This window comes from Macrosteles quadrilineatus, unplaced genomic scaffold, assembly GCF_028750875.1.
Source record: "Macrosteles quadrilineatus isolate MER2022 unplaced genomic scaffold, UCM_ALF_1.0 Scaffold_15__1_contigs__length_3749704, whole genome shotgun sequence".
Classification (NCBI taxonomy): Eukaryota; Metazoa; Arthropoda; class Insecta; order Hemiptera; family Cicadellidae; genus Macrosteles; species Macrosteles quadrilineatus.
Window position 1 is genome coordinate 623,892 of NW_026542608.1, and position 17,214 is coordinate 641,105.

The 17,214-nt window shown below is 36.0% G+C and overlaps 1 protein-coding gene across 4 annotated transcripts in view; it reads left to right on the plus strand.

Moving 5' to 3' along the window:
* Positions 1-17,214, plus strand: part of LOC129005064 (protein unc-13 homolog 4B-like) — a 96,393-nt gene that overhangs the window by 29,487 nt on the left and 49,692 nt on the right. Inside the window, exon 1 of one of the 4 annotated variants that reach the window (XM_054433852.1) lies at positions 14,394-14,524. The exons of the other annotated variants lie outside the window; for them this stretch is intronic. Within the exon in view, the coding sequence (XP_054289827.1) occupies positions 14,436-14,524 (89 nt within the window). The 5' untranslated portion in view covers positions 14,394-14,435. Of the gene's footprint in view, positions 1-14,393; positions 14,525-17,214 lie in introns of those variants that run through there. 4 annotated transcript variants of the gene reach the window in all.

Here is a 17,214-nt window from a genome sequence, read left to right on the forward strand (position 1 = left end):
TGGATTTTATATATATAGATTATGAAACAACAAGTTAAGTTCGGGATATTAAAAATAGCTGATATTAAATATTTGTGAAATACTGTAATCATATTTTACAGGGAATAATTTATTGTAAAAGGAATAATTCACGTATATAGGAAATAATTGAGATTCTATAATCATTGCCGTATCAACCTAGGCTCTTATCCTGAGTTTTATGGGATTTTTAAGATATATTTTTGTGTAAACAGTAATACTAGGTGGCGTTCGCAGAGGCATCCACAAAAGTGAGCGGAGTCATCAAGGGTTTATATTATATTGTTTTGGTCATACTGCAGTAATACCAGTCGTTTTAATGCATGCGTTGCGGGCCTAAAGTAGAATTTTTACTCTTTAGGAAGTAAAAATAGTTTTTATCCTCTATGGAGTAGAAATCAGCTGTTGTCAACTCAGTTGTAAATACTATAGTGTGTAAATTAAGTATGGAAACAAATCTGTATTTTTTAAACCAAAATAGATAGAAATATTTGGTTTGTGGCATTGACTGTTAACCAAGGTTCCGGAATTTTTTGCATCAGAAAAAATTTTTCACCCCCTCAGGGGGGGTAGGGGTAGGGGGTAACTTAATTTTTTTAAATAGCAACCCCTATTGAGTGACCTCTCATTTTGAAGGGTTTGTCAAAAGAAATACAATGCCGTAAACCTGAGGTCGATATCTTACCCCTAACCAGAATGGCGGCCATTTTAAATTTCGAGATGGGCAAACGAAATCCAGTGTGGATACCCATAATTTACCTTTTAAATGGGTTACATTGGGTAAGCCGAACTCCAGATACCATTATTAGATTGAAAAGTGGATGTTTTTATCGTATTCAAAATTTTGCCCCAGCCCCGTGCAGAATGATAAAAAATCCGTTTATCCTAAAATAAATGGTGGTCAAGAACCAAATGTCAATTAATTATGTTTATAATTATGTAACAAAATTATAAAAAGACATTTTATAAAAATTATTATAGTAATTAAGTAAGAGAGGAAATTATGAAATAGTAAATTGAAATTTTAGAAATAATTTAAGTAGCTTTGGTTATCTCAGCTCCTTCGAAATGCAGATGCACAACGTAGTTTAAAAACGGTTTCTAACTTGGGATTTCCCATTTACCCTTTCTTATCAGTAGCTGTTTGGGTTTCTAAAGGATATTCTTTCGATAATGTTTCATCTACTCATTCTGGTTTAGTTAATTTTGTAGAGAGATGTGTATTCAAGTGCTTCTGTAGTTTTGTTTAACAATGGTTCTTTTAAGTACACAGCAAAAAATTGACATTCTCCGCATTGTTGGGTATGGGGATAGGTCACGTACATATCAAGAAACTTGTGAGTTATTTAATGAACTGTACCCAGATCATCAAATAAACCGATCTACGGTAAGTAAGATCTGTACTAAGTTCTTGGAAACAGGGGATGTAGCAAATAAAGCTAAAACTGGTCGACGTAAATCAGTTGTAACAGAAGACATGACACTGAATGTGCTTTTGAGTATTCAAGAAAATCCCATTACATCTACTCGTCAGCTCGGTAGTAATCTAGGTTTAAGTCACACTTCGGTTCATAAAGCTCTGAAAGCCGAAAAATTTCATCCTTATAAGGTACAGCTAATTCATGAATTGAAAGAGGATGATTTTGATCGTCGAATTCAATTTTGTGAAGAAATGATGCAGCGGTGTATCCAAGATCCGTTATTTAAAACAAAAATAGTATTTTCTGATGAAGCCTCATTCAGCCTCAATGGACACGTCAATAGACAAAACTCGAGGTACTGGTCTGATGAAAATCCACATTGGGCTCAAGAATGCCATACACAAAACCCTCAGAAGATTAACGTTTGGGCAGGAATAGTTGGATTTAGGGTAATTGGACCTTTTATAATTGAAGGTAATTTAAATGGTGATCGTTATCTGGACCTGTTGCGCGAGTCTATTGTACCCGCTATTTCAAGAGAGTTTCCTCCTGAGGATGAAGAGCATGCCGTGGATGAAAGTATTTGGTTTCAGCAAGATGGCGCTCCACCCCACTTCGCTGTAAATGTAAGGGACTATTTGGACCAGACTTTTCCAGATCAGTGGATAGGTAGAAGGGGTTCCATAGAATGGCCTGCAAGATCTCCCGATTTGTCCCCTTTGGATTATTTTTTATGGGGATATCTTAAGAGTAAAGTGTATGTAAATCGACCAGAAAACTTACAAGAGCTTTCAGAAAGGATTCTGGCGGAAGCACGGGCAATTGATCAGCAAACAATTGGCAGAGTATTAAACGAATTTTACAATCGCTTAGGACTTTGTCAAGTTGCTCTTGGCCATCAATTCCAACATCTATGAATTATTCAGGTAATAGCAGCAAACATTACTTTAATAGTAATACCTTTTGTCTGTGTGTGTGTTTTACAGTATTAAATTTTTTATTATGTGTTATTATTTATGATGTGTATTATTTGTGCTCTAGATTATTTATTTCCTGTCTTATCTGTACTTCAAACAATTCGTTTGTGACAGGTTTAGCGGTACAAAAGCTATAAAATGACTGATCACTCAATAGGGGCTACTATAACAGGCATTCAACATTTTTAATTGGTGAAATGGGCGCTTTTTTACCCAATCAAGTTTTTGAATGCCTGCCATTTCGTCTAGGGATGACATATCGACCTAAGATTTGTGCCACTGCTTTTGTCTTGACAAACCCTTCAAAACGAGGGGTCACTCAATAGGGGTTTGCGTTTAAAAATTTGGGGCTGCCCCCAAAATCCCCTATTTTGGGGGCTGGGGCAAAATTTTGAATACGATAAAAACATCCACTTTTCAATCTAATAATGGTATCTGGAGTTCGGCTTACCCAATGTAACCCATTTAAAAGGTAAATTATGGGTATCCACACTGGATTTCGTTTGCCCATCTCGAAATTTAAAATGGCCACCATTCTGGTTAGGGGTAAGATATCGACCTCGGGTTTACGGCATTGTATTTCTTTTGACAAACCCTTCAAAATGAGGGGTCACTCAATAGGGGTTGCTATTTAAAAAAATTAAGTTACCCCCTACCCCTACCCCCCCTGAGGGGGTGAAAAATTTTTTCTGATGCAAAAAATTGCGGAACCTTGGTTAACAGTCAATGCCACAAACCCAATATTTCTATCTATTTTGGTTTAAAAAATACAGATTTGTTTCCATACTTAATTTACACACTGAGGCTAAGCCGTTTTTTGTTAATCAAACTCCTCTGTTATTATTCGCCCGCTTTTGACGTTTGAGGTCTCAAAATAAAGGTTAAAACGTGTAGTTGTGCCCAACGATATTAGATTTTTTATAAAGTCGTTGGTAAGGGCGTCAGAGGCCCTTAAAGTCAGTTTTTTCTCCATAAGGATAACATGGGAGATAATTTTTATTTATAACAACATATGTTTTTGGTTGAAAATAGTCAAAGTCTACTACATAAGAAATCGGTGTGTATTATACCTGTAAATGTATATTAAGTTTAATCATGTTTTGGATACCTTAAAGTGTACTCCTAATGGATCATACTACTTTATTTTAATGTGAAGAATAGTAAAATTTAGTTGAGAATAAGTTACCATGATTTACAAAACTGTACTGTAACATTCAAAATCACAAATCTTTGACAATCATTAATTTGACATGAAACAGCTGATCTACCAGACAATTTATTTATAAATCAAAACAAAACAAATCCTCTACTTCAAGTTTGTTTCTATACAAAAATATGTTTTTTTATTAATTGTTGTGTATCCTAAAAGTGGAACCTTAGAAGATTTGGCTGTACACTCTTCAGGTCTTGATCCAATAGCCTTACACACTGATTGATCGGGCAACTACACACTGGAACACTGTTACACATTAGCAGTTCGCGGCCCACAGGCTATCTCTTAGACTTCAGTATTCTGCTGTTGTGGTAAGGTTACACTTCAATATATAGTTGAAATTTTTATGAGAATTGAAGGTGAACGTCTCGGTTTAGGGAACAGCCAAAACTTCGAGCAGAGCTATATGAACCTTCATGAAGCAATACATGCATAAGTAGAAAATAAAAGAGTCAAAATAGGCTAAAGCTAATTGATTCCTTATTTTGCCAGCAAGATTGCTTGGAGTTGGATGCCCTGTTGATTTCATCCACCCAAACGTCGTTGAAAGTATACAAAATGGTCAAATAAAAGACAAAGCTATTTTAGCTCCAAAAACAGTGTCTGTGGTTTGATCAACAACAAAGTTTTGGATAAATTGCCAGGTGAGCCCAAGGTGTACGAAAGCATTGATAGTTTGCTTGCAGATAATTTAAACACACATCTAGAATGTCCAACAGAGTTTTTAAACAATATAGAGGTCAGTGGATTGCCAAGGCACAGATTGATTTTAAACAAGGGGGTAGTGTGGTTTTATTGATGAGGAATATCAATACACCAAAGAGCCTCATTAATGGAACAAGGCTCCAAGTGACCAAAATGGTTACCGGTAACAATTTAATAGAATGTGTGTGTTTGAAAGTCCTAACTAGAACAAGCGGGGGGACATATTTTGATTCCGAGAATAAAAATGTGCCCGTCGGAAACAAACTTAACATTTAAAATGGGAAGATGCCAATTTCCATAAGCTTTGTCATTTGCAATGACAATCAATAAAGCACAAGGGCAATCACTTAAAAGAGTAGTACTGTTCTTGCCCAGACCAGTTTTCAGTCATGGGCAACTATGTGTTGCTTTAAGTAGGGCTACATATTTGATGGTGTACACATATTCATCACGGAAAATTCTGACCAGGGTAATCTTCCTGAAGGTGATTTCACATATAAAAACTTAGTTAAGTTAATTCAAGGAAGTACTGTTGTCAATAAAATAGGTTTTTTTGTGTTTATTTTTAAAAGGGGTTTCTTCAAGAAGCATTTTTATGTTCTTCAAATATGCTACATATTGGTTTTATTAAAATGTTTTATTAAATGTGTTATAAAATCTTAAAATAACTATGAAATACTTGATAGCTTATTAATTTACTAAATATAAGACATATGGAGCTAGAAAATTGATGGACTGCTTTCCTTCTAAGGCTTCATTCATTACTGTATTTTATTTTCGACTCAGAGTCAATATATGACAGTATGAATTTGTTTTCTAAATTCATGTATGTATTTTTGCGGCGCGTTGAGCCGCACGGGTTCACTAGTACTATTATAAACGATTGCATGTATCGAAATATGTATCGATTCGTGCTTCGTAATTATTTTAACCTACGGTCTACAGTCTCTTCCCATAGTGTTTTAGCATTGCAGATACATTAATCCATTCCCACACTCAATACGCTCGCCTTTACTACTTCCTTCACCACCCCCTAGGTCGAGGACCTATTTCCCTCTCTTCCCATAGCATTTTAGGATTGCAGATACATTAATGTAATTGCCAAAGACAGTTCCCACACTCTGCACTGCAAGCCTTACTACTTTCTTCACCATTACCTACGTCATGGACTTGTTTCCTTCCCTTCTCATAGCATTTTTGGATTAAAGATACATCAATCTAACTGCCATAGACGGTTTTCACACTATGCTCATACGTAAACTACTTTCTAAGCCATTTCCTACATCGTGGACCTGTTTTCATCACTTTCCATAGCAAATTTAGTATTTTAGATACATTAATCTAATTGCCACAAACATTCCCCACACTCCACACTGCTAGTCTTTACTACTTCTTTCACCATTTCTATGTCGTGGGGATGCTTCCACCCCTTCTCATAGCATTTCAGCGTTGCAGATACATTAATCAAACCGCTACAAACGGTTTAGAGTTCCCACACTCCACACTGCTCACCTTACTACTTCCTTCACCTCTTCTTACGTCGCGGACATGTTTCCCTCTCTTCCCATAGAATTTTAAGATTGTAGATACCTTAATCTAATCGTCATAAACAGATCCCACTCTTCGGACAGCTCACCTTGACTACTTCCTTCACCACTTCATACATCTCGGACCTTTTCTCTCCCTTCACATAGCATTTTAGGATTGCAGATCCCATAATCTAATCGTCATAAACAGTTCCCAAACTCCAGACTGCTTGCATTTACTACTTCCTTTACCACTACCTATGTCACGGACCTGTTTACCTCCCTTCCCATAGCATATTAGGATTGCAGATACCTTGATCTAATCGTCATAAACAGTTCCCACACTCCGGACTGCTTGCCTTGACTACTTCCTTCATCACTTCCAACATCGTGGACCTGTTTTCCTCCCTTCCTACAGCATTTTATAATTGCAGATACCTTAATCCAATCGTCATAAACAGTTCCCACACCCCGGACAGCTCGCCTTGACTACTTCCTTCATCCTTTCCTACGTCGCGGACCCGTTTTCATCCCTTCCCATAGCATTTCATGATTGCAGATACATTAATCTAATCGTCATAAACAGTTCCAACACTCCGGACTGCTCGCCTTTACTACTTCCATCGCCACTTCCTACGCCACGTACCTGTTTCCCTCCCTTTCCATAGCATTTTATGATTGCAGATACCTTGATCTAATCGTCAAAAACAGTTCCCACTCTCCGGACAGCTCGCCTTGACTACTTCCTTCATCACTTCCTACGTCGCGGACCCGTTTTCCCTCCTTCCCATAGCATTTAAGGATTGCAGATACCTTGATCTAACCGTCATAAACAGTTCCTACACTCCGGACAGCTTGCCTTGAATACTTCCTTCGCCACTTCCTACGCCACAGACCTGTTTCCCTCCCTTTCCATAGCATTTTTTATTGCAGATACCTTAATCTAATCTAATGTCCTTAATGTGTGTACCTTAATCTAATGTCTGAGATATAAACAGTTCCCACACTCCGGACAGCTCGCCTTGACTACTTCCTTCATCATTCCTACGTCGCGGACCCGTTTTCCTCCCTTCCCATAGCATTTTATGTTTGTTGATACCTTAATCTAATCGTCATGAACAGTTCCCACATTCCAGACTGCTTGCCTTTACTACTTCCTTCATCACTTCCTACGTCACGGACCTGTTTTCCTCCCTTCCCACAGCATTTTATGATTGCAGATACCTTATTCTAATCGTCATAAACAGTTCCCACACTCCGGACTGCTCGCCTTTACTACTTCCTTCACCACTTCCTACGTCGCGGACCTGTTTCCCTCCCTTCCCATAGCATCATAGGATTGCAGATACCTTAATATAATGGTCATAAGCAGATCCCACACTCCGGACTACTTTTACTCACCTTGATTAATTCTTTTATCACTTCCTACGTCGTGGACCCGTTTTCCTCCCTTCCCTTATAGTTTTTGGAATGCAGATACCTAAATATAATCGTCATAAACAGTTTCCACACTCCAGACTGCTCACCTTTAGTACTTCCTTTAGCACTTCCTATGTCACGGACCTCAAGCTAGTGTCGTCATTTGATTATATTTATGATCCATACCGTTTCTGTTCTAATATCTGTGAATTAAAGCTATCAGCTATTTCTTTATCTACTGCATTCAAAAGTCAACAGCTGATCATATGTTTTTGTTTATGTGTCAAATACTGCTTTCATAAGAATTGCATTGAAACTTTGAGACCCAGTGGGGCGGATTCCTGAGAGTTATGTTTAACGCCATATAGATGTTGGCACTCACCGATATGGTCTTTATCACCATCCAAAATTTGAAAACGATTGATTCAGCCGTCTAGGAGGAGTTTGCGTATTACGAAATGCATAAAAGTCGACGTATAAGAGCTTCGCTCGCTCCGCTCAATAAAACCCCTGTCGCAGACCTGCAGACTATGCGAATTTTCGGGAAAATTTAAATCTCGTTACACGAGACGAGATTTCTTTTTGGCCGAGATTTTTATCGAGACGAGAATAAAAAATAAAAAAAAAATTAAAAACGCCTGCAGAAAGTCAATGCAATACCCGCAATACAGGAGCGTGTTGTAGTTGCGTTTCCTTTGCGAAGGCGTTCTTATTTTTTATGAGAAATATAAAATCTCGTCTCGTCTCGAACTAAAATTCAATCTCGTCCATCCCTACAGTGATTACAATTTGACTAAAATATGTCAGAAAATTACACTACAGACAGGTTTGTAACTATTGTGATTGCTTTTCGTTTACAATAAAATAAAAACCATTCGACATGTTATTTGGCTATACCTTAAGATCTATCATTGATTTTGTATCCAGATAAATGTTTACAGTCTTAGTTAACAAAAACAACATACTATTATCAAGTTAAGTTATACAGTTCAATTTCGTTTGTAAATTAAATTGTAAAAGTGAAGGATTTCCAAAGAACCATTGAACATTGTCTCTTTTGCATACTGACCCCGTTGTAAGGCACGGGTATAACTGCTAGTTTAAATATCATTAAATAAGGAACCAATGGTGTTATATTATCTTTGATATAATATAAACTTGAACGGATAGTGTTTTTGGTCTCTAAGGACCTCAAAACGAAAAAGAAAATCGGTCCCGGGTCCAATTCTTACCATGAGACCTACGTAATAGCTTATTCCATATATGGGAAATTCTCTAATAAAACGATCAAACAATAACAAATAAACAATAACTCGTCCCATAGCTACATAAGCAAACAGTAAAGCACAAATCATTAAATTAATCCTAATATAAAATAATAGAAACAAAATCAGACACGAACCAGACGCGAAAAACGAGCTTCAAAATTTGCAACGGGACGAGAGAGAAGTCCACTTGTGAGTTGTGTTGAGTCTATGGTATGGGACTAAAAATGATTTTTAATCCCCATAGAGTAAAATAGCTACTTTAGACCCGCAACGCATATGCATTGAAAACGGCTGTTTTTGTTGCATTATGACGAAAACACTTTTTAGTTTTTTGGGAACAATGAGCCGCAAAACGGTTATTTTCACTCTAGAAAACAACACGAAAACAATGCTATATCTATAATATACAATGTATAGGAGGGAGAAAGTTAAAGTTATGGTAACAGCTGCGTTTCATAACAAATCTTATGTAAACTTTTAATTATAGAATGTATAGACACAATATAATTGCGATGCTAATAAATTTATGAAATTTCTTTTATTCCAAGGACTATAGTATTTTTATTCTTGATTAATTAGTTTATCAAGTCCATCTGTTAAGATTTAGGATTTGTATTATATTTTTAATGTGGAGCGAGCTGGTCTGGTGGTCGAGCGCGGGGCTTCGGTGTCCGAGGTCCCGGGTTCAAATCCCACCGATCACCATGATAATGCCGCAACCCCTAGGAATAGCCTAAAGTAATGTGGAAAACAATTCCGGGCTCGTGCCTATAGTAGCGTCATAGGACAAAAAAAGGTATGGGACGCGGACGTCAGCGCCTTCACTACAGCCATGCCACTTGCCACTCTTGGCTGTTCAGATGTTGCTTGATGTCGTGACAGGAACTTTACATATCACAATCTCACGTCGATGGGACCAACCTTCATTCATATCCATACAGCGATACAGCTCAATGGGTTAGTTAAAGCTTTAGCATATCAACATGATATAATAAAATCGCCATCGTTATTTTAGTATCCAGCAATCAAACAGAACTTTAAACGTCCACTTAATATCTACCGGAAATGTTTGCGTCTATAGTTTTGGTGGTTAAAGAACACACAATATGTTTTAAAAGCGAAATTGTAAGAAATCCTAATTTGTATTTACTCAACTACTTATTTAGCTACATTTACGAACTTGAATTGTTGTTTACTTACGCTTAGTCATGTTTTTGGTGTCATTGGAAAGAGCGTAACGTGAAGTTGTGCAGGAAACTTTCTTTTTAGGTAAATAATTAGAGAATGAGGCCCTGGGGCCCTTTAAAGTTTAGTATTTCTCCATAAGATTAACATGGGAAACAAACATTGTTTTGAAACTCCAGCTGTTGTCATAAATTAAATATTAATAATTGGTCTCCATGGAAGCATGAGAAAATTCACAATGTTTACATTTGCTTTGACATTTAAATGTAAACAAACAGAACTGTCAATTGCCTATTTCACAATTTCAGACAGCTGATCCAAAAAAATAAAACAACTATATAGTAGGTTTATTTAATCTTAAACTTTATGATAGACTAGCTGTACCCGCGGGCTTTGCCCCGTTTAACTTCATATGTGAGCTCGTTCGCATGGCTCAATCACGTCCTGGTTGAAGTTCGTTCGCTGCGCTCACTCACCTTTAGGTTGGAGCTCGTTCGCTGTGCTCACACGTCCTGGTTGAAGTTCGTTCGCTGCGCTCAATTGCCTTCAGGTTAGCTCGTTCGCTACGCTACCTCGCCTCCGGGTTGAAGTTCGTTCGCTACGCTCACTCACCTTTTGGTTTCAAATTAGCTGTTGTCAAATATTAAAAAAAATAATAGTGCTGCACTCTGTTGGTAATCCTTGTAACTTTAATGCTATTGAACATCATAGAACAGAACCAACTTGTTTAATTTAAACAGCTGTTATGATTCATTAATTCCATTTAAATATGAGTACTCATTACGTTAACATGGGAAACTCCAGAGCCACTGGGGCGGAGCCCGAGAGTCCGATCAGAATAAAAACCACTTAGTTTTCCTATTTAATGCCTAAAGAATCAGTGTACCAAATTTCAGCCTCTTAGGTAAGTGGGAAGTGGGAGAATTAGTGATGAGTGAGTGAGTGAGTCAGTCAGTCAGTCAGTGAGGGCTTTGCCTTTTATATATATAGATTATTTATTATAAATCTATTTCAATGATTATGAAACAGATTTTTCCCGTTGCGAAGCAAAAATTAAAAGTGAGAAGAAGAACATATGTTAATTGTAAACAGTCAATGTGTAAATTATCTATGTTGTATTAAAAATTAGTATAGTTTTGGATGTTGGTTTGTGTTTAATGATACTAATTATTGCATTTTTATTTTAAGGATTTGGCATATGAGTATGCCTATGATAAATAACACCATTTCAGAGTTCTGTCAGTTTTTGCCTAAATCTGTTCTGTAGAGTTTAAAGTAGCCTACACCTTATTGTCTACAAATTGGCCAAAAAACTTAGGTATGGTACATTATAAAAGCTGAAGCTGACAGCCTTTTTACGTTGACTTAAATTGTAAGCTTGCCTTTTTCCCGTCCATGGGCAGTTTGATAGTTAAAAATTAACCCTTTAAACTGGAATAGGACTGTTATGTAAATTGTGAGTATTTCCATTAGTTAATAATCTTTTAGTTGACTCTTTTAAAATCATCAGAAATTATGACTGTTATTAGTTTTTAAACAAGTGATTTCATTTGTGTATATGTAACTCCTGTACTTCTTTGCAATTGCTCGATTTCGAGCAACATGTACACTAGTACTTATTTAATACGCAAGCAGGATTTTTGTGACAATTACTCCTCCGAAACTACTGAACCGATTGTCATGTTTTTGGTGTCATTGGAAAGAGCGTAGCATGAAGTTGTGCAGGAAACTTTCTTTTTAGGGAAATAATGAGAGAGTGAGGCCCTGGAGCCCTTTAAAGTTTCGTATTTCTCCATAAGATTAACATTGGAAACAAAAATTGTTATGAAACTCCAGCTGTTGTCAGAAATCAAAAGTGAGAAGAAGAGCATAGGTTAATCCTAAACAGTCAATAAGTTTGCTAATATAGTATTATAACAGTTTGCTACAAATATTTACTTAGCAATTGCTCGAATTCGAGCAACAGGGACACTAGTTTTACTAAATTTGACTGACAGAAAGAACAGCTGAAACTTGCAGTTACCCACTATAGATATTTATTCCATTACAAACTCACCACATAGGCTAAAGAATTTAGGAAATATTGCTCTGGACGATTAAATTGAAAATCGACTGGAATTAAAATAGTTTTTACAATAACAGTGATATTCTCTAATAAAGCTTTTGTTCTGAAGAGTAAATTAAATTTAGCTCACCCTCAGGGTTTAGGCTTATCAAATTAAAACTTCTATAAAAAAATTTACCAGAATACATTGACTAAAAACTATCAGTATTATTTATTTATGCATTGATCACCAATACACTATTTTACATTCATGATGTGCTACGGATATCCAAAAAGATGTAGAATTCGAATAAAGTACGACTTACAGAAAAATAACAGTGATTACCTTATCTAGACCACAAAGTCTTGATACACTCCCGAGGCTTTCCAAACATTTTGGAGTATCTCTTGGGAATTTTAACCAAGATTACATCAGTTTACCTTAACTACATCAATTGGGTTGCATACCCACGAATTAGTGTATTTAAATATTAATATTATGCTACTGAGTGAAATAGAGATAAAAAGATTGGGGTTTTTTTTAAATTAAATTCCCATTGGCAATAGAAGTTATAAAATAAAATAAATCCAACTATTAATAGTTTTAAGCCCTCTTTCATTCCATTTTGCTATGTTGTATACTTTGAAACTACCTATATTTTAAGAAACACCATTTGTGTACATACTCGTGCTCTGCATTTAGGCAAAATACTTGTAAATCCTTATTGTTCTACGTTATACTGTATCCTAAAACGAACATAAAATTAATTTGATTTTGAAGCATTGACATTTTGAGTTTGACGTTTTTCATTCTTCTCATCTTTCTGTTGTCTCGAATCAATTAAACACATAAATAAGAGGTTATTTTTCCTTGATTTTCTCCATTTTCATTAATTTTTCCCGACTATGAACCGACATTAGTTGAATTTGAAAACCTAAACTCCGGTTAAAGATAAAATGCTGACTTCATTTTCGGCCTCTTGGTATACTGGCACCAAATAATATATAATGATCATCATTGACTGTCTTAGTTGTGGTTTATGATCTGTGTAGTTCAGGTCAAGGTGACGAGTTTCCAAGTGAATGTTCGCGAGATCGCTTTGTATTGTTGATAGCTCGAGGCTATTGCAGGACCGATTGTTAGCAGTTGTTGGGAGGGGGCAGTTGGTCATGTTAAGAGGATAACAGATGTGTTTAGGGGAAAAATGCACGTTTGCAAAGGAAAACAAAAAAAGTTGTTTGTAAGTATACCAATAAATTACACAGTTTCGTTACTTAAATGTTTAATATCGATACATTGAGTGTTTCTAATTACAGTATTTACATTATTTACTTTTTACATCTATAAAGTGATTCTAATAGATCTTAATTGGGTACCTGAATAATTGTGCAAATTAAGTTTTCACTGGATTGAGTTTGCGCATAGAGGCTATACCTCAATAATTAGCAGGTTAACAAATTTAGAATTTTGATGTTTTTGTCCATTACAATACAGGGTTATTACAAATGATGTTCATGATTTCATACATACATAAAATATAGTTATATTTGTTATACAAAGAAATAAAATGGTTACAACTTTTGAAAAACTCAAAAAGTTTCGACACAGATACACAGAACTGTAAATGATCGATACGGGAACCCCTTCTGATGACAGATGACAATAAAGTAGTCAAGCTCTTGCTAGACTTTGAAAAGTGTGTCTAGGTCTATTGTTTCGATAGCATTGGTAATCCGTTGCTGGATCTCAAGTATGCTATCTGATAATAGTGGTGTGTACGCCTTATCTTTGATGTGTCCCCGCAAGAAAAAAATCAGGGGGTGTCCGGAGATCTTGTAGGAAAGTTCAGGGGTGTGTCATTATTCGGACCACCGAGCTCGTTCCATATCTCAGGCAGCACATTGTTAAGTTCAGCCCTACCACAAGTAACATTCAAATGCAGCCATTTCTCTTAAATATCAACTGTCACTTGCCAATATAGTGGTTACTAGGAGGATAATCGTTAAACCTGGTTCTAAAGTGTCGTTGCACACTAATAACAGATTGGTTAATGTAATATTCCAACTGGCAAAAAGCTTTCCTGCCTTCAAATTCAGCCATTACACAACACTTACAACAATTGACTTGACAAACAGCTGATATGCACCTAAACCAATGTAAATGAAAATTTATGAGTTTTTCTTTCCAATGGTACCAACTAAAATAGTCTTGAAACAAATTAACCCATTAATATTTATAATCAAAATCAGGAACATCATTTGTAATAACCCTGTATTTTATAGCTTAATAGCCATTGTACAAAAGTTAATTAAATAATTATAGAATTTGTACTAATATGTTTTTAATTGATTATTAAACTTAGAGAGTGAAGGAAAACCGTAATACGCATTATTAAAATGTATAGTTTAACGAACGAAAAATTTACTCTGTTAATCACTTTAACCAATATTTGACCAAAGTGTTAACCGCAATGCTGGCTTTCCTGGTGTATTTGCGGAGGTTATATACAGTAGTGCTGATGCGACCATGAGTCATAGCTGGGGGAGGGAGGGGGTAGAATGGTCCATGGTACCAGTACCAGTCAGTGTGTCCGCGGCCGAGCTATCACTGTGTACCATACCATACCATACCGTCCCGTGGAGTGTGACAACCATAGCCATGGAGGACCAGATGTGGAGACAGTTCTACGACAAGATGCAGGAAATCGACAACAAACCTGAGGAAGAAAAAACAGAGCGCGAGATCCGGTAAGAGCAGAACGCACGTCATTTATTAAGAGATAACGATAACAACCTTTGACCTCGGTAAAAAGTATTCATGTTAGAAACAGCTGTATAAAAAAGTTCTTAAATGTAAAACTATAACGAGAAAACTTAACAAGGTACAGTTCTTGTTTTGCTACTAGTCTCAACAATGTATACATGGCGTGAAAAACACTATTCACTCGGATTAAATAAATACTTTACTTTTATTGAAAAAAACTTCCATCTATATTTGAGTTTGTTTATATTCCTTGAACATGTTCCAACAAATTGGAATTCCTATATTAGGTAGTTCTTTCGTTATCTTTCTCTGTTATTCTGTGTGAAGTTGTTTATAGTTTTGAGTTTTGATTTGCGTCCATTATATCCCTTGTCATTCTATTCACATTGAATTAAAGTACCTACTTAAAGAAGTATGTTTTTTTCTCATTTTCATCAATAGATAACACGGATGAAGATTACCCCGATAAAGTTAACTGGGCCTCTTTTAGCACGTTTCTTCCTGAGCTATGGCGTAATTACTGTTAGTAAACACGTACCGGTACTTATAATGTGACAGTATGTTTGGTCTTTGGACCCCAAACGAGATTGTAGGTCAACAAGAGGCAAACACAAAACCGTAGACTTCTCGTCTCCGCAGGGTGTGTCTAGCTACAGATCAATATCTGAATGTAGAACTAGAGAAATAGAAGTGCCAGCACTGGATTTTATTCTAGTTTTGCTATTATTATACCCCCAGAAGTAATTCATAGCCTTAGAAAAGTGTACAAACATACATCTTTGTTATTGAGTTTATCGTTGTTGTTTTCATATTATTAATACGAAGATCTCATCATGTACAGAACAACGTTCATATTGTCTGACACATTATGGTCTTATCGTACAACTTGTTACTCTGAATCAGTTAGAATCGTAGTGTTGTTAAAGATCATCGATGACCCATCACTGAGTCACTCATCACTCTTGGAATGCTACAGAAGAGATTGCTGCATTTGCGATGTATTGATAACTAGCTGAATATCCCAAACTTGTCCACTTATCTGACAATTATGAACATAGTTTGAAAGTAAACTTTATTAATATCATAGATTTGACTAAATAGATTTAACATATTTACACATTAAAGTAGAAATAATTTATAAATAAAAACACTTTTTTTAATTACCACGTTTTTAAACGCACTAAAAAGTAGAAAATACTTGTAAGATTTAAAACGAAAAACGTGAGGCGCATGCACCTTCACCTGTTGAACTATTATTATCTATTGCATGCACCCCACGTTTTTGTTTTAAATCTTACAAGTATTTATTCTGTCCACATATTTATACATTATTTTATACTTTTATTTAAGTGCGTTTAAAAACGTGGTATTTTAAAATGTATTATATTTATAAATAATTTTCTACTTTAATGTGTAAATATGTAAAATCTATTTTATATGGGCTGTTAATACATAACCAAACCCTTATTATCTCTAAAATGAAAATAAAATGATTTAATATTGCATTGTCATACATTTTTGGGTTATGTTTCAAGTTTCAACTCTCTAGCTCATCGGGAAGTTATTTGTACCGGACAAGAAAGCGAGTTTATAAAAACGTTTTAAAATACAGGCAAATTTTCTTTAAACAATTCACGTTGATGGGAAACCCACTGAGGAATTGACCTTTAAGACTGTAAAACATTTCTATTATCTTGAGCTATCATTGTTATCTTATATTGAGTACTGCGGAGTTATCATAGGAAACCGTCTTTGTTGTATTGTCAATTGCAGAACTACGAATAAAGGTTAATAGGATAACTGAACCGCCAACAATGAACTGTTATTGGCCGAGGCATATAAGTTGAACACACGTCTAACCAGTCTTGCAAAAAGATCATGAATAATTTCCCTGATAGTTTAAGCGATTTTATTTATTACAAATAGCATACAACAGGCGATGTGATGTGCATATCTTAATCTCAAACTAAATAAAGAGTTCCATTCCCAAATTAGTGATAGGCAGAGACAAAGCTTGTCCCCGATGTTGATTCATGTATCATGTTACCCGGATAGCAATGTATGTATATGTATGTATATTGTTCGGTATTGTATGTATTGAATCCATAGAAAACTAGTGTTACATTTTTACATTCGGATGCATTTCCGATTATAAAATTTGCGTCATCAAATTTTGATTGGCGGCGCTTAGTCAAAAAGCAATAAAACCTTGAGGTTCAAGCGAGTGTTTGTTTACCTGGAGCTTCCTACAAGTACCCAGCCACGTACCTAGGCCTAGGTTCTTCAGTTTAGCCATTACGTCATCGCCGTCCCAAGGACAGTGCACGTCATGTGTGTGTGTGTGAGTGTGCTCGTGCTGATCGTAATGAACATCCTGTCCTCATGTGGTCACGATCTGATTCCGCCAAAACAAGCAGAACCGTTACAGCAATTATGGCCCAGTGTTTCTGTGGTTTTTGATAATCGGAGATAAATTCACCAACATGTTACCAGACATTATGACAAAAACAATATCATCTGTTCAGTCGGCAAGTTTGCAACAATGTCTTTTCTCTTCAAATAATAGTCGCGACTTTGCGACCTCAGATAACATAGCGCAAGGGCATCTACAGGTTACCGACGATCGCTTCATGGCTAATTCTGTAGATGCATACAGTCATGAGTGTCCGTCGAG